Source organism: Oryctolagus cuniculus, chromosome 8 (assembly GCF_051225735.1).
Source record: "Oryctolagus cuniculus isolate XC-2025 breed Fujian yellow rabbit chromosome 8, ASM5122573v1, whole genome shotgun sequence".
Taxonomy (NCBI): Eukaryota; Metazoa; Chordata; class Mammalia; order Lagomorpha; family Leporidae; genus Oryctolagus; species Oryctolagus cuniculus.
This window is the reverse complement of record NC_142874.1, coordinates 51,950,912-51,973,996: the sequence shown is the minus strand read 5'-3', so window position 1 is coordinate 51,973,996 and position 23,085 is coordinate 51,950,912. Positions and strand designations below refer to the sequence as shown.

Below are 23,085 nucleotides of genomic sequence, written 5' to 3'. Positions count from 1 at the left end.
TCCAACCATAAACACATTTTGAAAAAAATACTCGGGGCCGGTGCTGTGGCGCAGTGGGTTAACACTCTAGCCTGAAGATCTGGCATCCCATATGGGCTCCGGTTCGAGACCCGGCTGCTCTGCTTCCAATCCAGCTCTCTGCTATGGCCTGGGAAAGCAGTAGAAGATGGCTCAAGTCCTTGGACCCCTGCATCCATGTGGGAGACCTGGAAGAAGCTCCTGGCTCCTGGTTGCAGATCAGTGCAGCTCCGGCTGTTGCGGCCAATTGGGGAGTGAACCATCGGATGGAAGACCTACCCTACCCCTATATATATATATATATATTTTAATATTATATATATATATATATATATCTTCCTCTCCTCTGTGTAACTCTGACATACAAATAAATACATAAATCTTTAAAAAAAAAGAAAAATACTCAAGTTATCTCAAGGCATGCTAACCAGAAAGGCTTGTTCATGTAATGAAACCCTACTGTATATGGTTTGGTTTGGTGAGGATGTGTCTGATATAAAATTTAAATAAATGTGTAGGGTTCTGAGTTAGAATCTTAATATACACTTTTAACATTTTAAAAAGATATCCTTGAAGACTTATCATTTTAAAGTAAAATGAAATCTTTTTAAAATGATAGTAACAAAAATATTTTAAGAAAAAGTACAAGTTAGACAACTAACTTCTGTCAGAATAGCTTTACTACTTAGAAAACCAATGCAAAATATATTTTACTTAAAATATTTAAGTAAACAAGTAGACAATGTCTCTGTAAAATATTCTTTTGTGTAGCAACTATGATTTCAAAGCTGCTATCATAAAGGATATTCATGGCTATATTTCATATACAATAATATACTATGTTGAATAAAAAAGATTTAGGGTTTAGATATATCTCTATGTAGATATATTTATAATAGATCTAAAATAGAGCTCAAATATGTAGACTACAGAATATTTCAAGTATTTAGTGATGAACAAAATATATGTGATTATCACTGGTTGAAACCATGAGTCTAATATATGTATATTTTCAAACTCTAATATCTAAGACAAAGCACACATATTCTGTCAAACAAGTAGCCCATAAAACTTTATTTTATAGTTCCCAAATCACATTTCCACACTAAAAATATTTGCTTTGTATCACTTCAATATTTCTTATACAAGATTTTTTCCTACAAACCACATACAAGTAATGCATCTATTTTATATGAAATTTAAGAAAGATTTTAAGTTAAGTATTATGAATATTATCCTTTCCTCTAACCTACCAACATTGTGTGCTAGAAGCTTGTCCATGGGGTCAGTGCAATGGTGTAGAAGGCTAAGCCTCCACCTGCCATGCCAGCCTCCCACATGGGCACCAGCTCCAGTCCCAGGTGCTCTACTTCCTATGAAGCTCTTTGCTAATAGACCTGTTAAAGCAGTGGAAGATGATCCAAAGTGCTTAGGCCCCTTCACCCCTTCCAGGAAGACCTGGAAGAAGTTCCTGGCTCCTGGCTTTGGCTTGGCTCATCACTGACTTTGGGGCTATATGGTGAGTGAACCAGCAGATGGACGATCTAACTCACTCACTCACACACACACACACACTCTCTCACTCTCTCTCTCTCTCTCCTCCCCTTCTCTCTATCTCCCTCTGCCTTTAAAATAAATAAACAAATCTTAAAGAGAGAGAAAGAGAGGGAGAAAGAGAGGGAGAGAGAGAGGGAGAGAGAGAGGGAGAGAGAGAGAGGAAGAGAGAGAGGGAGAGAGAGAGAGAAAGAGAGAGAAAGAGAGAGGAAGGAAGGAAGGAAGGAAGGAGCGAGCAAGCGAGCAAGGCCAGCGTTTTGGTGTAACGTGTGTTAAGTCAATGCTGTAATCCCATGTGGGCACCAGCTTAAGTCCAGGCTGCTCCACTTCTGATCCAACTTCCTGCTAATGAGCCTGAGAAAGCAGCAGAGGATGCCCCAAGTCTTTGGGCCCCTGCACCTATGTTGCAGAGCCAGATGAAGCTCCTGGCTCCTGGTTTCAGCCTAGACCAGCCCCAGTTGTTGTGGCCATTTAGGGAGTGAACCAGAGGATAGAGGACTTCTTTCTCTATCTTTCCCTTAGACTGTGTGTGTGTGTCCCTCCCTCTGTGACTTTGCTTTTCAAATAAATAATTTTTTTTTTGGACAGGCAGAGTGGACAGTGAGAGAGAGAGACAGAGAGAAAGGTCTTCCTTTTGCCGTTGGTTCCTTTTGCCGTTGCCAATGGCCGCCACGGCTGGCGCGCTGCGGCCGGTGCACTGCACTGATCCGAAGGCAGCAACCAGGTGCTTCTCCTGGTCTCCCAAGGACTTGGGCCATCCTCCACTGCACTCCCTGGCCACAGCAGAGAGCTAGCCTGGAAGAGGAGCAACCAGGAAAGAATCTGGCGCCCCGACAGGGACTAGAACCCAGTGTGCTGGTGCTGCTAGGTGGAGGATTAGCCTACTGAGCCATGGTGCCAGCCCAAATAAATAAATATTAAAAAAAGAGAAAAAAAACCTGCCCCCTACTGATTTCTTGAAGTAATGATGAAAAACGTGTGTAGCTATGAATCAGGAGAAAAAGCAAAAATAATACTTTCACAAATAAAATACTTTCTTTCCTGGGGAACTTTGCTGGCTGTGTGTTTTATTTTCACTAAGTGTTTAAAAATTTTTTTTAATAATTTAAGAAAGTTTTAGTGACATAAAAATCATACCACTTATGGGGTGTCATATTTTTTAACTTTTATTTAAAAAAATATAAATTTCCAAAGTACAACATTTGGATTATAGTGGCTTTTTCCCACCATAACCTCCCTTCCACCCACAAACATCCCCTTTCCCACTCCCTCTCCCATCCCATTCTTCACCAAGATTCATTTTTTTTTCTTTTTTGACAGGCAGAGTGGACACAGAGAGAGAGAGAGAGAAAGGTCTTCCTTTGCCGTTGGTTCACCCCTCAAATGGCCGCTGCGGCCGGCACGCTGCGGCGACCCCAAGCCAGGAGCCAGGTGCTTCTCCTGGTCTCCCATGCGGGTGCAGGGTCCAAGCACTTGGGCCATCCTCCACTGCCTTCCCGGTCTACAACAGAGAGCTGGACTGAAAAAGGAGCAACCAGGACAGAATCTGGCACCCCAACCGGGACTAGAACCTGGTGTGCTGGCGCCGCAGGCAGAGGATTAGCCTAGTAAGCCACGGCGCTGGCAAGATTCATTTTCAATTATCTTTATATAGAGAAGATCAATTTAATATATACTAAGTAAAGATTTCAACAGTGTGCACCCACATAGAAACACAAAATGTAAAGTACTATTTGAGTACTAGTTATACAATTAATTCACATAGTACATACAACACATTAAGGACAGAGATCCTACATGGGGAGTAAGTGCACAGTGACTCCTACTGTTGATTTAACAATTGACACTCTTATTGAGGACATCAGTAATCAACCGAGGCTCTTGTCATGAGCCGCCAAGGCTATGGAAGCCTCTTGAGTTCTCCAACTCCTATCTTATTTACACAAGGCCATAGTCAAAGTGGAAGTTCTCTCCTCCCTTCAGAGAAAGGTACCTCCTTCATTGATGGCCTGGTCTTTCCACTGGGATCTCACTCACAAGATCGTTCATTTAGGTGATTTTTTTTTTTTTTTTTTTTTGGCCAGAGTGTCTTGGCTTTCCATGCCTAAAATACTCTCATGGGCTTTTTAGCCAGATCTGAATGCCTTAAGGGGTGATTCTGAGGCCAGAGTGCTGTTTAGGACATCTGCTATTCTATGAGTCTACTGTGTATCCTGCTTCCCATGTTGGATCGTTCTCTCCTTTTTAATTCTATCAGTTAATATTAGCAGACACTAGTCTTGTTTATGTGATCCCTTTGACTATTAATCCTATCATTATGATCAATTATGAACTGAAACTGATCACTTGGACTAGTGAGATGACACTGGTACATGCCACCTTGATGGGACTGAATTGGAATCCCCTGGCATGTTTCTAACTCTATCAATAGGGGTAAGTCCAATTGAGCATGTGCTGAACTGTACATCTCCTCCCTCTCTTATTCCCACTCTTATATTTAACAGGTTATCATTTTTCAGTTAAGTTTAAACACCTAAGAATAATTGCGTGTTAATTAAATAGTTCAACCAATGGTATTAAGTAGAACAAAAAAATACTAAAAGGAATAAAGTAGTAAGTTGTTCCTCGACAGTCAGGACAAGGGCTGATCAAGTCATTGTTTCTCAGAGTGTCCATTTCACTTCAACAGGTTTCCTTTTTGGTGCGCAGTTAGTTGTCACTGATCAGGGAGAACATATGATATTTGTCCCTTTGGGACTGGCTTATTTCACTCAGCATGCAGTCTTCTGTTGATGGGCATTTAGGTTGATTCCATGTCTTAGCTATTGTGAATTGAGCTGCAATAAATATTGAAGTGCAGACAGCTCTTTTACTTGCCAATTTAATTTCCTTTGGGTAAATTCCAAGGAGTGGGATGGCTGGGTTGTATGGTAGGGTTATATTCACGTTTCTGAGGAATCTCCAAACTGACTTCCATAGTGGCTTTACCAGTTTGCATTCCCACCAACAGTGGGTTAGTGTCCCTTTTTTCCCCACACTCTTGCCAGCATGTATTGTTGCTATTATTTCCTGAAATTGGAACTAATGGGAGTAGAATGTCTTTGAAAGGAAAGACAGGATTACGCTTTAGACATGTGAATTTGAGGTAACTGCAAGATATGTAAATAAAAACATGTAACAGACAGGGAGAGGTATCTAAACGTGATTTGGAGGATTTTAGAAAATAACGCCATGTAGATGACAGCAGACCATGTGGAAGCATGTAGGACTTATGACTTATTAGGAAGAGGTGAAACATGGAAGGAGAAAGGGAATGAGAGGAGGAGAGGGAGAGAGACAGACAGAGAGACAGAGAGACAGAGAGGGAGGTTGAGAGCTTGGTGGTTTAATGCAAGCACAAAGTAACCCAAGCCTGTAAAGAATGGATAGCAGTCTACCAATGGGACACAAAGGCACAGCAGTGAGGTCATCTCACTACCAGAGAGTGTACAGCCACAGCAGAAGATATAATCCTATTTCCAAGAAGCAGTTGATTTCTACTGACAGGCCAGAGATAAGAAGATTAAAAACTATTCACTGGCATTTGCTTGTCCATTGGATTGTATCATATAACTTTTTTAACTTTTGCCAGATCAAATAGTAATGAGAAAAAAAGAGATGGAAATAGAGCATTGACAATATCTGCAACAGAATATCGTAACAGTAATTTAAGAGAAATTATAAATGCTTCTGTATCTCAGCTGCAGAACAGTTTATTTTCATGTACTCATGAAATATTTGAAAATAGTTATATATCAGGTTACAAGGGAAGCTGTATATGAAAGCAGAAATTATTTAAAATGTGCCAACCAAGGACCAAACAAAACCTTCACATGTTCAAAAGAAATAATATTTGGTCCAAATGAAATAAATTTAAAGACTTTGCAAAGTCAAATAAAAACATACATATCAGGATTTATTTACATGATCTAAGATCTAATACATACTCATAGTTGTTAATAATTTCCTCATCTAAAGAGAATGAATAAAGGCAGAAGTCTATTAAAGCAAAGAAAGTAGAAAAAAATATAATTGAGGAAACAGGAAGAGCAGAATTGACAAATCAATAAAAATTCCTTTTTAAAAGATTAATAAAAAGCTAAGTATATTAATTCATATAAGAAATACACAAAAACTCTATGAGGAACACTACAAAAGTGTATTTATGTTTTAAAAGAAGACTTGAGCAGACCATATCCCTGAATTTAATAGTGAATATGTAAAAGATATCAGTTATTCTAAAGGTAGTTTTGTAGTTGCTGTCACTATTTAATTTTCTTACTTTGCTGATGACAGTGGGGAAGCATGGAAATTGACAAGTATCATACAAAAGCGAGGAAGAAATAAAAATTAGCTAAGTTGTCAGAAATGTAGCTGATTTTCCGTCTCATTTTATAACAAATAAACTCTAGCTATTTAAACTTGATAATGTAAAATAAATATGCCAAAAATATTAATATTGAACTGAGATTAGAACAAAAACAAAATTTCTAACAGAAAAATAGTCACAAAATTTACCTAAAGTTAAATAATAAAATTTTAAATATAAAATCATGACTATGTAAATATATATAATAAAATATATAGAATATATGCTAAATACTTATATAAATGTAGTTGTTGTAAATCAAAGGAAAAATGCCATCCCAGTATTCTATAGGGACTTACGTGTATCTGTGTGAGTATCTGTAATTATAGCTATTCAAAATACTCAAGTATGGAAATGATTAAATGTCCAATTTTTTCAGATGTAATTACTGGGAATTAAAACACAAACAACTTTCTGGAAGAAAACTATAAATGGGCAATCAAGGCCTTAGAACACATACTCATTTTGTCTCAAAAGTTCTTTGTGGTATCTAAACCTATACAATGCTAAAGATGTATACAAATATAAGATATTTACATTAAATTTACTCTATATGACAAACATTTAAGCAGTAATTATATGTAACATATTGAGCAGTTTTATGACAGAACAGATTCTATGAAAAGTTATGAAAGTATAAAACAATCAGAATAAAACAGGTAAATTGATTACTAATGATATGAATTTTATGGAAATATTTTCAATAATGCATATAGGAATATATACAGAATTTCAGGAACTCTAGCTTTGACAAGGATGCCTTGTTCATCATGGTAGATAAGCCATGCTATAGAAATGATGGTGGAAAGATAGCAGTTACATTAACAGTTCCTGCCGTCCTCGAAGGACAGTATACGACATGTAAGAAACCTCAGAGATTAAGCCTATCCATTGAGGGCTTGAGTAAGTGTTGCAAGTATTTTGGTAGAGGCATATATAATCAGGACCAAGCAATGTAGGAGTAGGGATACCAGAATGTGATCTAATAGCTAGGTACCCACAGTGCTCAGTGGTTACCGGTCACCCTGTTACAGAAATTGTAAGGGGTCAAAGTATCTCATTGTCTCTTAAGCTTTAGAGACACAGTAAGCCCTTCATTTACCTAAGTGTTTGGGGGGAGTAGGTAAAGGGGAAAGTGAACTTCTAAATGACTGTAATTTTCCTAAAAGACAAAGTCATGCAAAATAAACTAAGCTGGGGGAGGGAGCTAAATTTTGCAGAAACTTTGATATTTAGGTTGAAAATAGTCTGCTTAAACTAGAAGAAATCAAAACACTATTAACTGGCAAATCTAACTATATGATGTTAGTCGTAAGAGTGGAGTATTAGCTTTATATTGCTGTAAAGCAAACTACCATTCTGAATCTCTCACCCAGAAATGCCATTGTTAATGTGTAAGCACCCTCCTTTTAGTCTTCTAAGTATATCGATCAAAATTAAGATGGAGCATTTTAGCTGATGAGTAGCCTACGCTGTTATTTGATGTCATGGTCACAAAATTACAAAAGACTAATAACAGGTGCCAGATTTTCAAGGAAATTTAAGATAAAACCTAGGCAGTGATAGCCACAGAGGCCCAAATTCTGCTTTACTACAGTAAGGTTAGTGACGATGACAGTTGATGTACAAAATAAAGCTATGAGCGGCTGGCACTGTGGCTCAGTAGGTTAATCCTCTGCCTGTGGCACCAGCATCCTATGAGGGTGCCGGTTCAAGTCCTGGCTGCTCCTTTTCTGATCCAGCTCTCTGCTGTGGTCTGGGAAAGCAGTAGAAGATGGTCCAAGTGCCTGGGTCCCTGCACCCACGTTGGAGACCTGGAAGAAGCTCCTGTTTCCTGGCTTTGAATCAGCACAGCTCTGGCTGTTGTAGCCACTTGGAGACTGAATCCGTGGATGGAAGACTTTTCTCTCTGTCTCTCTCTCTCTCTCTCTCTCACTGTCTGTAACTCTACTTCTCAAATAAATAAATAAAATCTTAAAAAAATAAAATAAAGTCATGTTTCCTTCTTAGTGGTGGGTTGAATGATTTTACTTTTCCTTTTTCATGTTTTCTGTATTTTTCCTATTTTCTATAGGGAGTATGTATGATTTTCATGATACAATTCTCTCTAAATTTTATATATTTATTAGTGGATCTAGGAACAAAGAATCAGAAAATTACTAAGTATTATACAAACCTTTCTTCACAGCAGTGAACATATCAGTAATGTCTAAGGCTTTTTCCTTGTGAATTTTTAAGACCTAAGCCATAATATATCATTCAAAATGTGTAGTTTCATGAAAACACTTCACTACCAATTCGAAAACTTATGTATCTGAACTTGAAGTCAGAAGGTGTTGCTGCCTAGGGCAACTGGAAGGAGTCCCAAAGGATTTAAGCCCTATCACACACCTGAGACTTTGTGTATGTACAGCCTCAAATTCAATAAAAGTGGTTCACGCTGAGTCCAAATGTCAAACTAACTATGAGATTCAAAGACTAACAGCAAAAATGCTTTTAGATGGCAGCTTCAGGCAAGGACAGACATTGTATGAGTGATCTAAAAGTAGGTGCTGTGCCATTACAGCTTTGCCAACAATACTTACATTCAATGGGAGAATAGACTGTGAAGTATAACATTCTCCTTATTTTACATATACATATATATGCATAATATAAATATGTATTACACAAACAAGCAAACACTACACAGTCTGCAAACAGATATACACTCTTTGAAATATATACCTACTTCAGGTGTGTGAAAGTTAATAATACACTTGAAAGTGACCAGTGTAATATCACTCATTCCAGGTTGAAAAACACACTACAAAAATTGTTTTTGCTTTTTTTTTAAAGATTTATTTTAAGGGGAGGGTTGTGGGTTGGGGGGGGAGCCATTGTAATGAATATTCTGTACTTTGGAAATTTATATTCATTAAATAAAAGTTAAAAAAAAGATTTATTTCATTTATTTGAAAGACAGAGTTACAGAGAAAAGTAGAGATGGAGAGAGAGGTCTTCCATCCACTGGTTCACTCTCCATATGGCCACAACGGCCTGAGCTGAGCCGATCCGGAGCCAGGAGCCAGGAGCCAGGAGCCAGGAGCATCTTCCAGGTCTCCCAGATGGGTGCAAGGGCCCAAGGACTTGGGCCATCTACTACTACTTTCCCAGGCCAAAGCAGAGAGCTGGATTGGAAGAGGAGCAGCTAGGACTAGAACTGGAGCCCATATGGGATGCCAAAGCTTCAGGCCAGGGCTTTAACCCACTGTGCCACAGTGCCGGACCCAAAACTGTTTTGTTTTTAAGACATAGTTTTGAATATAAAAATATGTGTGTGTGTGTGTGCATGTACTTCAAAATACTTGTGGAAAAATGGAATTTAAAGATGTTTATTTTGGTGCAAGAACTTCTGAAATCCATGCCTACTTTATACATGATTTGCATTCATTATGAACTTTTTGAAGACCATTCCAATGTATGGACTTCAAATTTTTTTGCACCAACATTTTTATTATTATTATTATTATTAGAGAGGCAGAGTAAGAGAGGAACAGAAAATAAGAGAGCAAACACTTGCATCCAATGGTTTATTCCTTCACATTGCTGCAACATGCCAAAGCCAGGAGCCTGTAACCCCACTCCGATCCCCCCGTTGGTGGCAGGGACCACGTACTTGAGTCATCATCTGTTCCCTTTTAGGAGGAATCTGGAATCTGTGGTCAAACTGGGACTTAAACTCCAGCATTCTGATACTGGCTACAAGTGTCCCAAGCGGCCTCTTAACTGCTGAGCTAAACTCCCACCCCAATTTACCTTTTACTTCTATTTTCTGCAAAAATTTTTAAAATACTCTCATGTACCTAACATTTTCTTTAATTCTCCTTAGCTGACATTTTTTCCACAATTAAATCAAAGTCAAACTTTAAAAGTATGTATCTGTGGGTTTATAAGCATATCGATCCTATCATTCCATTCAATTTTCCATTCCCTTGATAAAATAGAGGCAATTCTGCAACAAAATACTCAAATAAATACTTATAAGGAGATAGCAACACTTCAACCCTGTTTTGACTGTGGTTGTTCATCAGTTCATAAGAAAAATTCAAAATCGGGATGAAAAAGTAGATTGAAAGAGTCAAATTACTATGAAAGAAAGTGGAAAGTGGAGGATTTTCAAAATCTAGACTAAATAGAAGTCAAAGACTTAATTAGGATTGCAAATTTATCACAGGGTAATTGAAAGGGAGGTCTGCTTTTGTAAGTAAGATTTTGCTGAAATGCAGCTATAGTTATTCATGCAAATGTAGGGAACAAGATCATAAGCCTGGTAAAGACAAAAATAATGACTCTGTGTCCCTTTAAGAAATGGCAAGACTGAGATCATACAACAGTTACTGATTATTTTCTATCAAACAAATACATATACATTAATACTTGTACATACAGTTCCACTGTCTTATTCTAAACAGAATATGAACAGAGATCCACTGACAATTTATACCTGCTTATCAATCACCACCAAAATTAAAATGAGACAACTTAGTTAATATTTGTACTAAAACAATGTAAATGATCATGATATAATGTTGCCCAGCAACTTTTTTTTTTCCAGAAGAAAAACATCTAGGCTTTTTGCTAATAATTCCCTCAGGGTGGATTTTCAAGGGTGTAAATAAAGTGCTGTACTGCTTCTAAGTAATAAAAGATAACAGTACTACAGCACCTGTCATTTTCATCAAGCAAGGAAGACAATTCTTCACATGGGGTTGGAAGAGAAGAGTGGGCGGGTAAAACCCTTTACAGATTTAAGTACAAGTAGAAGTAGAACAGTTGAGGAAAGAACTTCAGTGTAGGGCTTCATCCAGTCTGGAGATTCTAAAAAATGTGTCAACTCCTCTTGCAGGAACATTCCCCACCTTAATATTCTTAATTTACTGGTTAAAAATTTGCTGTATTACAATAACTATGTGTTATAATATAATTTTTATTAATTTGTATTATATTAAAAGTATAATTCATTTAAGATATCTTCTTAGTTGGGATGGTATAAATATATCTTCACATGGATTTTTCAAGAAAGTTTTGTGGTTGACATTTTCTTAGCTCCTGAATATTTAAGTATGTCATTTCTATTGTTTCATTCATAAAGAATTCAAAACCTGACCCTATACAATAATGTAGGGTCACAGCCTTTTCCTCTCAGCAATCAGTAGATATTATTACATAGGCTTTTGCCATTTACAGGAAGTTTAAGTTTAGCCTGATTTGAGCATGTAAGGCAGAAAACAAAACTATAGGCTCAGCTACCTATTCTTGCTTTCTTCCAAAATTTGCACTAATTGCTTTTCTCCCTAAACATTTTATATTATTTAGTAGCATCTAGATCTCTGACCTGCACATCTAACATCTAATTGTTTTGAACTTTTTCCACCTTTGTTTAGCATTTGAGAAGAGGTTATCATTTCTGTCATCTGCATTGCTGATATTATTTCTTAGCACCCAGTCTTTTATGCTAGCTCTGTGGATTTAATTTGGCAGCTGCATTTTGGATTTCATTATTTCTCCATTTTCTCTCACTTCTTGGCCTTTCCCCTTTAGGAGCTTCTTTACTCACGAATTTCTGATTTTGGATTCATAATAATCCTATCTACTCTACTGAGAAAGCTAGTCAGTTTTTCGACAGATTTTTACTATGTCTCTTTTGAGTGTTCAGGATAATCTTTTTGTCTTCCTTATAAAAATCTAAAGCTTCATTGTTGAGATTTTTAACACATTTATATAGATGGGGGACTTACACAGAAAAGGAGTTGAAGAAAGTCATTTAGAACAGGCTGGTCAACATAGTTCCTAACCTGTTTTTATAATTGAGTTTTTTATACAGTTTGGTTTCATAAGATTGAAATGTGATTTTTTTTCAACAATCCTAGTGCCCCATCCAATCTATGACAATGGAATATCATATTTTGGGTCATTGTTCCTTTGTCTCAACCAAAACTGTCCATCAATCTTTGTTTTTAATTTGAGAAGCAAAGACAGTGAGACGGGAGAGAAGGGGAGGGGGGCAACCTTCCATTTGCTGATTCACTCCTCAAATACTTCCAAGGCCTTTGTCTGGACCAGATTAAAGTTTTGAATGAGGAACTCAATCCAGGTCTCTGATGTGAGTAGCAGAAACCCAGCTAGCTGAGTCATCATCGCTACTTCCCAGGGCCCGCATTTGTAGGAAGCTTACATAAGGAGCTCAGCTGGGACTCAAACCTGGGCACTCTGAGATGAGATACAATTGTCTTGGTAAGAGTTTTAACTGTTAGGTTAGTTAATTTTTAGTGTGTTCATTTTTCAGCTGTGAATGCATAAGGAAAAAGAGATATAGAGAAAGACAAGAAAACAGGGTAGGTTGGCAATGCTGTGATATCAAAGTAGTTACAGTGACCTTGCTTACCAGCATTCCTAGCTTAACTGCGGTCTTTCTCCTGATTTCACACTCATGATTTCTCCCTACGGTTCTCTGTCAGTGGATCACAGAGAGATATTAATGGGAGTCTGAGTGGAGACATGGCTGGGGATAGCACTCAGATGGCTCAAAAGTGACAGGCAGTACAAGGACAGCTGCTCAGCTTTAAGATGTCTCTAAATTGCTGATGAAAGCCAATTAGGACAGAGGTACAGATCTTTCTCTTTCAACTAGTTTTCTCAAATGAAATAGCTAAGGGTCTAGCAATTAAAATGTTCAACTGGAAAATACTGGTCTAAAAATAGATATTATGTTAAATACAGTCTTGTCTGGCATCTCTAACTCAGCCTTCTGTGTTGACAGTTCTTATTCTATAACCCCTGGGAGAACCAGGGATTGTCTTTGGTCTTCAGGTAGGAATGGCAAACTGTATATGGTTCTAGTAGCAGTGCTTCTTGGTGTCCGTTGCTCTAGAATAATGACTCTCCTATGTCTTCTAAAAGTCAAACTCCATCTTGCTCTACTCTAATACAAGTTCATAAGCTGGCCATCACCCACTCATAGTACTGGTTATAGATAAGGATAGTATAAAAAAAACATTTTGGGGATCATTTCTATTATTGACCCATTCTTGTATCTTACTGTTTCATAGTCTGTTTAGATTGCTAATTATTGGCCTCAATCAATACCTGCTGCCTGATTTTCAAGGCCCAGTTATCCTCATTCTGCTATCCTCAAATACCCATCTCCCATTCAATCTTTGTTTCCTTAGATCCATATTGTTTTCTTATGATCCAGTTTCCTAGATGATTTTTCCTACAATTATTCTTACATTTTATGTTATCCTCCTTGAATATACAGCTTTTGTGAAGTCATTCCTACCCTAAGCAATACGGTCAATATGTGCAAGATTTTACCTGCCCTCCCTGTTGTCCTCACTGCCTTAGATCAATATGGAATCTCTGACCTTTAGAGCCTTAAAGCATTGCCATAATGTAGTACTTGTATCCAGCATTTTAAAACTCATGAGAGCTTCATTTAAAAGGCAGAGAACCAAATCATTTAATTAGTCATGGTTCAGAGACATTCTTAACCAATCAGCTCTCAAATACTTCTGCCCTATTATAGTAACTGATTTAATTTTGTTGTACAACAATATCATCCACGAGCTTAACATATTTTGCTTGCTACTTCAAAATGGTTTTAGAGCAACATAAATTTGAAACTCTTGCTATAAATAAGTAGTCCAAAGGAGATTCAAATAGGAATTGCTTACAGAAGTAGTAGCCAAAAGAAGAGAGGTGGAGACACAAGAACTATTTACAGACCCTAGTTATTGGTTAAATACTAAACTGGCTACAAGAAAAGCAACTCAAGTCACAAATGAGAATTACATAAGTAATAAAATTTTCTCGTAGCCATTTTTAAGAAGAAAAAACAGATAAAAAACAGATTAATTCCACTAGCATTTCCCAATGCATTCCAAATATTAACATTTCATTATTAAATCATTTCTGTATGTATATGTGTGCATTAATTCTGGATCTGATGTGTATACTTTATACTTAGAAATCATCTCAAGCTTGACTTGTCACATTTCAAGTGCCTATTGCACACCAAAGTCTAGGATTTTGTTATCCTCAATACTAAGGAAAATTGATTTTTAGGAAGAAATAATTAATGATAGGTATATAAGGCAATGCATACTTTTTTTTTGACAAAGTGAACAGTGAGAGAGAGACAGAGAGAAAGGTCTTCCTTTTCCTTTGGTTCACCCCTCAATGGCCGCTGTGGCCGGCGGGCTGCAGCCGACGCACTGCGCTGATCCGAAGCCAGGAGCTAGGTGCTTCCTTCTGGTCTCCTTTTAAGGTGAAGGGCCCAAGGACCTGGGCCATCCTCCACTGCACTCTCGGGCCACAGCAGAGAGCTGGACTGGAAGAGGAGCAACAGGGACAGAATCCAGCGCCCTGTGGTGCATGTGGAGATTAGCCTGTTGAGCCTCCAGCACTGGCCCCAGTGCATATGTTAATACCTCTACTTAGCCATTTCTCAATGTGAATACATCTTTTAAAAGATTTATTTTGTTAATTTCAAAGGCAGAATTACAGAGAGAGAGGGAGAGATGAGAAAGAAAGATCTTTCATCCACTGGTTCACTCCCCAAATGATTGCAATGGCTAGGGCTGGGCCAGGCCAAAGCCAGGATCCAGGAGCCCCCTCCAGATCTCCCACGTGGGTGGAAGAGCCCAGGGCTTTGGGCCATCTTCCGACACTTTCCCAGGTGCACCATCAGGGAGATGAACTGGAAGTGGAGCAGCCAGGACTCCAATCAATCAATAGCCATAAAGGATACCAGGGTTGCAGGTGGTGATCAATCCTTTATGCCACAATGCCGGCCCCAGTGTATACACATTTTAAAACAACATATTGTACATGATAAATAAATACCACTTGGTCAGTTAAGAATTTTAAAATGACACAAAAACAGTTAATATGAATGAGAGACAATAAAAAATTATTTTCTCTTACCTACACAGATCTTCTTTGATGTGAAGGGAAATCAATTCCTTAGGAATATGAAAAGAAAGTATGCTCTCTGACATTTGCTCCCGGATTCTCATCCACTTATTGTCAGATGTAGGAAATCTATATAATTTACATACTGGGTTCCTTAATACTGGAATGGAAGAAAAGAGAAAAAGGGTAAATTGTAAATGAAACGAAGGCATATCAGGTGATTTTCAATCAGCAAAATCATAAATCAGTATAGCATTTAAATTATTTAATCAAATTATTTTATCAGAATCCATTAGTGTATTTGAATTTTAAATCTGTATAATGAAATACATGAAATTTATTCACCTTATAGAAATAAAAATATATTAAAAATAATTTAAGTCTAATATTTATTTGAGTGGCAGAGAGAGAAACAGAAAGAGAGAGAAGAGAGGGCTCTTCTACCCACTGTTCCATTCTCACATGCCTACAACAGCTGGGGCTGGCTAGGGGTCAAGGTCAGGAGCATGGACCTCCATTCAGATCTCCTACAGAGGTGGAGGAACTCAAGCACCTGAGCCATCATCTGCTGCCTCCTAGGATGTGGATTAGCAGAAATCTGGATTGGGAGCAGAGATAGGATTGGAACCCAGGCACTCTGACATGAGAGGAGGCGGCTTAACCCACTGCACACTAAGCCTCCCCCAAGTTTTATTTTTACATCTTTTTTTTTTTCAGTAGTTTCTGGAACATACAGTCTTTATTCAATGTAGAAAAAAAGTGTAATTAAACTTTAATTCATAAATGTTGCTACTATGTTTAATTTACTAACTTTTGCAATTTTCTTTTAGAAATTTTATAAAGTATATGTATCTACAAATATAGGTGAAAATACAAAAAAAAACATATAATGTACATTTTAACAAATACATTTCTGAATTCCTTCTGCTCATCTTAGTCAACATTACCAAATACAAGTAGGTGATATCTTCAGAAGTTTCAAAATGCTTTACTACTAAAAATTATTTTTTAAATACCAGCAAAGTTTCACTCTTTTGTTTAAGATCCATTAAAATTCAAATACTGTGCAAGTCGTCCATCCAGACACTTCTTAAAACCACATATTACAAAAGCAAAATGCAAAGACTGAATAAATTGTGTTTATGGTAGGTGGGCAATAATTAGGGGACAAGTAATAAGACCACATAATCAAGGATTTTAAAAGCTTCAATGACAGAGTTTCAGAAAGCCAGCACTTAGAACACAATTCCAAGCCATATTGTTTAGGATAGAAATTTATTTCAATTGTTGCTGGGCAATAAATGCCTGTGGTACACTCATACACTAAAGCTTAATTGGCAATAAAATATCAAGTCAATCACCAGTCAAACCTCCACGGTTAGTTGGCTCCAAATTATCATTAAAGCTAATTTAAAATGCTTGTCGGTTCTGAAGTGAGTCTAAGACTTTAAATAATACTGAGCATGGAAAATGGGTCAGGTTTCAACATCCAGGGGAAAAAAAAATGCCTTTCTAATATTATAGGGTTCAAAAACACCGCTGTATCTTATTCACTACATGGGGAAACATATCCTTTTGACCACTAAAATGAGGACCGATTCTTGCATTCTTTGGCAGCCAGCCCTTCTTAAAGGGACACTCTGGACCTCAGTCGCCCATATTGATATCACACCAGAAACCTTGATTTCAAACACCCCTATCCTTCAAACACCAGATTCAAACCTGCCAATACACTTAGGTACTCCCTGCCAAGAATTAGACAAAGTGCTCACTCCTCAATAGTTCCAATATCCAGAAGACAACAGAATATTCCATGTGTGTTGAGAGAAAATATTGTTAAAATCTAGAGGTTTGTGTTCAGACTATCTTTTGAATGTAAACATAATAATTTTATGTTTTAACAATTAGATTATATCAGATACAGGATTCATTATATTTGTTTTATTTCACTTGGAATATAGAACTTACAGCCAATGAATGAAAACAAAACACACAAGATTTCATTCATCTTTGAACAATGTTTTAAAAGAATTTTATCACTGCTCGATTATCATATCTCTACAGTTAGAAAATAATATAAAGATAGGTACTGAATCCAACATAGTGTCAGTCAGGTTAAAGCATATATGAGATTTCATGAATCCTAACATATCTGACACAGTCAGGAATGTGAATGCATCCTTTTAGGGTACGTCAAAACCTCAATCTGAAGTGTCTAAATTGCATCTAAGTACTGTATGTACATCTTCAATTACTAGGTTTTTCTTCAGTATCAGTGCTACATTTTAAACTCTATCTTCTTTTACAAAGTTATACAGAATCTCTTGATCTACAAAGCCATAGCTAAAATTCCCAGATATTTTCTTTTGCTTTTTATAGATCAACAATTATTTTTTAGAAAATTTGTATTTTGAGGGGCTCATGTTGTGGCACAGTGGGTTGAGCAGCCACTCGTGATGCTGGTGTCTCATAACAGAGTGCTGGTTCAAGTCCTGGCTGGTGATTCTAGTCCATCTTCCTTCTAATGTGTCTGGGAAGACAGCAGAAGATGGCCCAAGTATTTGGGCCCCTGCTACCCTTGTGGGGGACCAGGATGGAATTCCTGGCTCCTAGCTTTGGCCTCGTGCAGACTTGACTGTTGTGGCCGTTTGGAGAGTGAACCAGCAGATGGGAGCTCACTCTCTCTCTCTCTCTGCTTTTCAAATAAATGAATATTTTTTAAAAAGAAAGAAAATTTACATTATGAATTATGCAACAGAATATAACATTTTTAATTTTTGATCCCCAAACAAGTCTTTCAATCCTTCATTTGTTTTCATTTTAAAGCTTGCAAAATACCTAAATATAAACCTTTGTTGAAACAGCTTATGCAGAAATCAAGGGTGTTTTGATAAAAAATCCCCAGTACTCTCTTCTGACCACCAGGTATACAGCACCCAAAGACTCTATGGCAATGCTGCTGTTTTTAAATAAAATATTTGGGACAAATAATAAAAAGAATAGGAAACTTAATTATACAAAAAGTTCTAATAACGTCTCTTATCTTATCTAATTTTTGTGTTATAGTTTCTGATCTATTAAGTCTTAGGTCTCCAAATATTAGTACTAAATCATATATATTTATTAGTATCTCGATGTAGTATCTCAATAGATCCACTTTGTAAATCAATTTGATCCAGCAACACTGCTTACTGAACACCTACTATGTCTGAAACAAGGACATCTACTGTGCATCATAACACATGGTATAAAGTATTACATCTTTTAAAATGAAGAAATATGGTCTGACCTTCAACTATCAAGCTAATTGTTGCATGAATTACAAAAATAGCAGATAAGATACTCTCAATCCAATACTCTTATTGGGCTCGTGGTGGGAAGGTTTTGTCCTCGTCACATAAAAGAAAGGCATGGTGCTCATGCATCAAATACAGTACAAAGAGCTACAACTGATGAGTGCATTTGTCAAGCTTTTTTTTTTCCAGTGCTTCTCCCCAAAGCAAGGATGTGGTTCCAACAATTCCGCACACATGCCCCTGCTGTATAAACGAGAAAATGACTGTCTAAGTGACTTTTAGCTCTTCAGCTCCACTGTGCCAAGTGTTTATTCAGGTAGAAGACAATTTTCTGACCATACAATCAGCTCACCACAATAACAAGAACTATTCAACACTAGAAGTTAAAAATAGAGCCCTGTGTGTATTCTCATCTTTATTGTTCCACTGCTTTGGCCAAAATAACTGCTAAAAATATCATATGACAGCTACTACCAAGAGAACCGTAGTTGAGATATTTTAGACCACATCATGGTCTTGTGATGACATACTGAGGGTAACTTTATAAACTGGACCAGATCAACTGATATATTCTCCTTGAGGTCCATCCCCTGAGATGAAGACAAGGACAGAAAATAAATGATGGATTTTTTATCTCTTCAAAACTGCAATACAACTGAAATTTCTATACTGGTTCCCTGAGGCTTTGTAACAGGGACGTTTAACAAGGTAGCATGCCACCTGCTTTTCCATAGGATTCAGCAGTTGTGAAAGCCAAGCTGCTGCAGTTCTGAGTTATCCAAGTATAGATGCCAAAGAAATGCTCAGCAAAGCCAAAGGAGAGAGCACAAAAATAAGACTGCTGCTCAAGCAACCGCGGGGCAGGAAAGATTAACCAGAAAGATGCTACAGGGATGGTTTTCACTTTTCTGTTTCTATTCACAAAGGTATGTGAGGGGTATCAATGAGTTGATTTGACAAGAAATTTTGGAAATATGGATTCAGCGTCCAACGGACCATCCTTAAAGCTCAACCATTTATTTCATCGGGTGGTCTTTTGTCTTTTTCTCCAGAGAAAGCTTGTCTGTGATTATCTTCACATATTTCTTGCTTTAGGAGGTGCTAGAAGTTCCATATTCAAATAGAACTTTATTTTAATGGCTTTAGGCCTTACAAAGTCATTCTTTCAACGTATTGCAGATTCTTGTAGGGAATCCACTTATTCTGTTGTTTTAATTATGCAGTTGTTTAATTGTTGAATTATTCAATACAATGGACACACACTGCATATTCTCCAAATGCAACTTTATACTTACTAATGGTAAGTGTTTGTGATCCAATTAGATGCTGACACACTCTGATTTGTGTTTGAGAGTATATTAGATTTATACATATCTTACATGGAAGTTGGCTGTTTTTGAGATTGTATGAGAACTGAAAAACCCAAAAAGAAATTATATAAACATTATCCTGTGTATACATGTAGAAAGGGGTGAGCAAGAATGCATGAGTGGAGTTCCAAAATATAGCGGAGAGACAGAGCTTAAAAAATAAAAAGGTGATATAACTTATTGAAAAAAATGAACCTCCAAGAAATGTTTAGAGACATTTCTCCAGATTTTCTTATGGAATCTAAATTGTGTTAGTTTTCAAACTGAAAAAGAAAAAATAAACTGGCAAAAACATAAACTGAGTTTGACCAAGTGCTGCTTCCTTATTCCAGCCAAACGCAAAAGCCCTTGGCCTTCCATCTTCAATTCAAAGCTAAGAATAAGAAGTATTACTATGGACATCACAATAAAATACAAAACTAATAATTGTCTCTACATAGTGATAACTAGTGAATCTGGACTGGTGAATTTGGGTTTACATGTTGTGCGGTCAGACAAAGGATTAGCTTCAGCTCTGTTTATTCTCTTTCAGGCAATAAAGGATACAACCAGAAAGGCTGTAAGCTGACTGTTCTTTCCTGATGAGGAGCCTGGAACGACCTGCAGTCCTCTCCAGTACACCTCTGTTCCAAGCACTCCTTGTGTCTCAGAGGAGCTCCCCACTTGTGATCGTCCTATAAACTAAGCTGACTAGCGGCTCTTCTGGGAAGGGTTCCCTTCTCCTCTGCCTTCTCCTTCCCTACAGGTAGCTCTCTGTGACCGCACACTCCCATCTCTATCTCGGTTCATGCTGATCATGCTGGAGTTGACTGGTCCTCCTCCTCCTCAGCATGTGACGTCGTGAAGGAAGAGACCTGGCTGCTTTCCTTGATGGCCTGATTTTCTTTCATGCACAGAGCACAGTGTCTCAAAGATGCAAACATCCCACAGAAAAGGTTGAGATCTGGCAACTCAGTTGTTTCCTATCATTAGTTTCCATGTAGAGAACACAGTCACTGCACCAACAACTGAATAAATTGAAAGAGTGAAATACAAGAGGGAAGGACATAATGACGTAACTAATCCCCTGTTTCACCAGAGAGTTGAGGCAACAGAATGAGGGGAAAGTGAACCATAGTGGAGAGGCCTCCTTACACCTGTGCAAAATGTTAAGTCTTTGTGTCATTTTATTGCCTTTATTATTTTTTCTTCTATTTATATAAAGTATATGGGAGAGAAGATAAATGGACTTAGAACATGAAGATAGTTGAAAAATTTAAGGGCATTTAGGAGATATTTCCACATGGTTAATAGTGACCAATGAAGCTACTTAACATCCTAAACATGTTAGTTCAATCAGAATGGATTATATCACATATGTTTAAAAATCTGTTAAGTAAAAAGGATCAAGGCCAATTTTTAAGCTGAAATGACCCCAAATTTCAAATATCAGAGAGCGTTAACACAAAGGCAAAATCTATATAATCTAGTACAGAGAAAAGATGGTAATATTATGCTAAAACATCATCTGCCATTTGACAAGGTAGTAGTTGTATTATCACATGAATGAAAACAACAAAGTTGGGGTGTGGGAATATCCTTGGGATTTGGATGCTGACTGAAATTCTTCTAGGGCTCAAAATGATTACAGAGGGATGAGTATTTGGTGTGTAGTTATGATACTACTTACAATGATGTCAACACCCAATACCAGATTGTCTGTGTTCAACTCCCTGCTCCATTTCTTATCCTAGGTTCCTACTAATACATACCTTGGAGGGCAGCAGATGATGGCTCAAGTAGTTGAGGCCCTACCACAATTGTAGGAAACTCAGACTGAGTTCTCTGATCCTGGCATGAGTCTAGCTCAGGCCCAACTGTTGTAAGTATCTAGGGAATAAACTAGTAGATGGGCGATTCTCTTCCTCTCTCCCTCTCTCCTTCTCTCCCTCTCTCCCTCTCCCTCTCCATCTCCCTGAATTTCAAATAAATAAATGAATTAACAAATAAATGAGTATGGAAGGAATTTTTTTTTACTATCTGTTAAAATGTTTCAAATCACTGAAGGGGTGATAGTGAGGAGAATGTTATTCTACTATTTTAAATCAGTTTTGTGGCACTATGAAAAGCTACAAAAATCTATAATACAAAAATACTTAAAAATTCATGAAAATGAAATTTGAATTTTAATCTGTGCAGTTTTTTCATAATACAGATTTATGTGAACATTTTGAAGATGCCACATACGCATGGATTGCAACTCTTTTGGACTAAAATAAACTTAGCTTTTAATTCAAATTTCTGTGAACTTTTTGTAGTACCTTAGTTCTATGTAGCAGAAAACAAATTTTAGTAAGACTTTTAGTGAACAAATGTTAAAAATTATTAAATACAAAACTAAACAAATCTTATAATTAAAAAAATGCACAGTAATTTTTAATGATAGACATAAATTATTTTATTCCAAACCAAAATGTTTAAATTTCAACATCTGTCTCATTGAACAGTGATTTTTTTCTGTTACATGAAGCATAAATGCAAATAAGATACACCTATTAATAGCCATTTGCCAAGTACCTACTGAGTTCCTACTATACAGTATTCTGGAATTGAGGATCCTCACATGTTCAGGAGACATGTAACAAATAGCCTCACCAAGCTTCTGCACCTGCTCACAGGCTTCCTGAGTTCCCAGCTGCTCTGGACATCTTCTGCCAGGTGTGTATTTATGTTGCACATCTCTGTCTGTCTGTCTGTCTCTCTCTCTCTCTCACTCTCTCGTGTGTGTGTGTGTGTGTGTGTGTGTGTGTGTGATGGCTTAGGAATCACTTTTACTTATAAGACTATGTTGGAGAATTGGTTGTCTTATCTGGATCTCTTAAAATAGCAGGTGCATATTCACCAAGTCTGAAAACTCTTTTTCTTAATAATCAAACAAAAATTTCAGAAAATTATCAACCAAATTCTAAATGATGGAAGATTTTTTATTAGATAAATGGGGGAATGATAAAATTCAATTTATAAGATTTAAGGATTTTATTTTTATTAAAATAAAATGTATAATATAACTAGAATAAAAATGAAAGACATAGTAATGTTCCTTCTTAAGTAGCTTACAATCTAGCACCTTCTGCAAAACATCAATCATCGATGGCTAAACTTTAAGGGGGGAAAAAATCAAAGATATGGTGGGCTATTTTGAGGAAAGGTTTGGTTCATCTGTGAAACAAGAAGTACAAACACCAATAGAAAGATGAACCGCGTGTATTAGGACTGATAGCAACACTGTCCACTCATCTTTTCTTAGGTCTCAAGTTACAGGGTCACGGAAGTCACAACTGCCAGATGTATCCTCCCTGACTAGGAAGGGCAGCATTCACATTCATATACAGCATGCAACTTTGCTTTAAAGATTACAAAGGACAATTTCATGACTCAATAAGTGTGGAATTCAGCCAAGGAGAAGCTGCTTCAGATTTGATGCGTGCTGATGTGGGGAAATTCA

At 37.2% G+C, this 23,085-nt stretch overlaps 1 protein-coding gene and 1 long non-coding RNA gene across 18 annotated transcripts in view; one reads left to right on the top strand and one right to left on the bottom strand.

Annotated features, from left to right (window-relative positions):
* INPP4B (inositol polyphosphate-4-phosphatase type II B) overlaps positions 1–23,085 on the bottom strand; it is a 1,031,775-nt gene that overhangs the window by 349,035 nt on the left and 659,655 nt on the right. For all 17 annotated transcript variants that reach the window (XM_089302446.1, XM_070047510.2, XM_089302447.1 and 14 more), the window contains one exon: positions 14,948–15,095. In XM_089302446.1, coding sequence (XP_089158572.1) covers positions 14,948–15,095 — 148 coding nt within the window. The remainder of the gene's footprint in view (positions 1–14,947; positions 15,096–23,085) is intronic.
* On the top strand, positions 18,724–21,591 carry LOC149125013 (uncharacterized). Its single transcript, XR_016211920.1, has 2 exons — positions 18,724–19,157; positions 20,134–21,591. It is a non-coding gene; the product is annotated as an uncharacterized LOC149125013 (long non-coding RNA).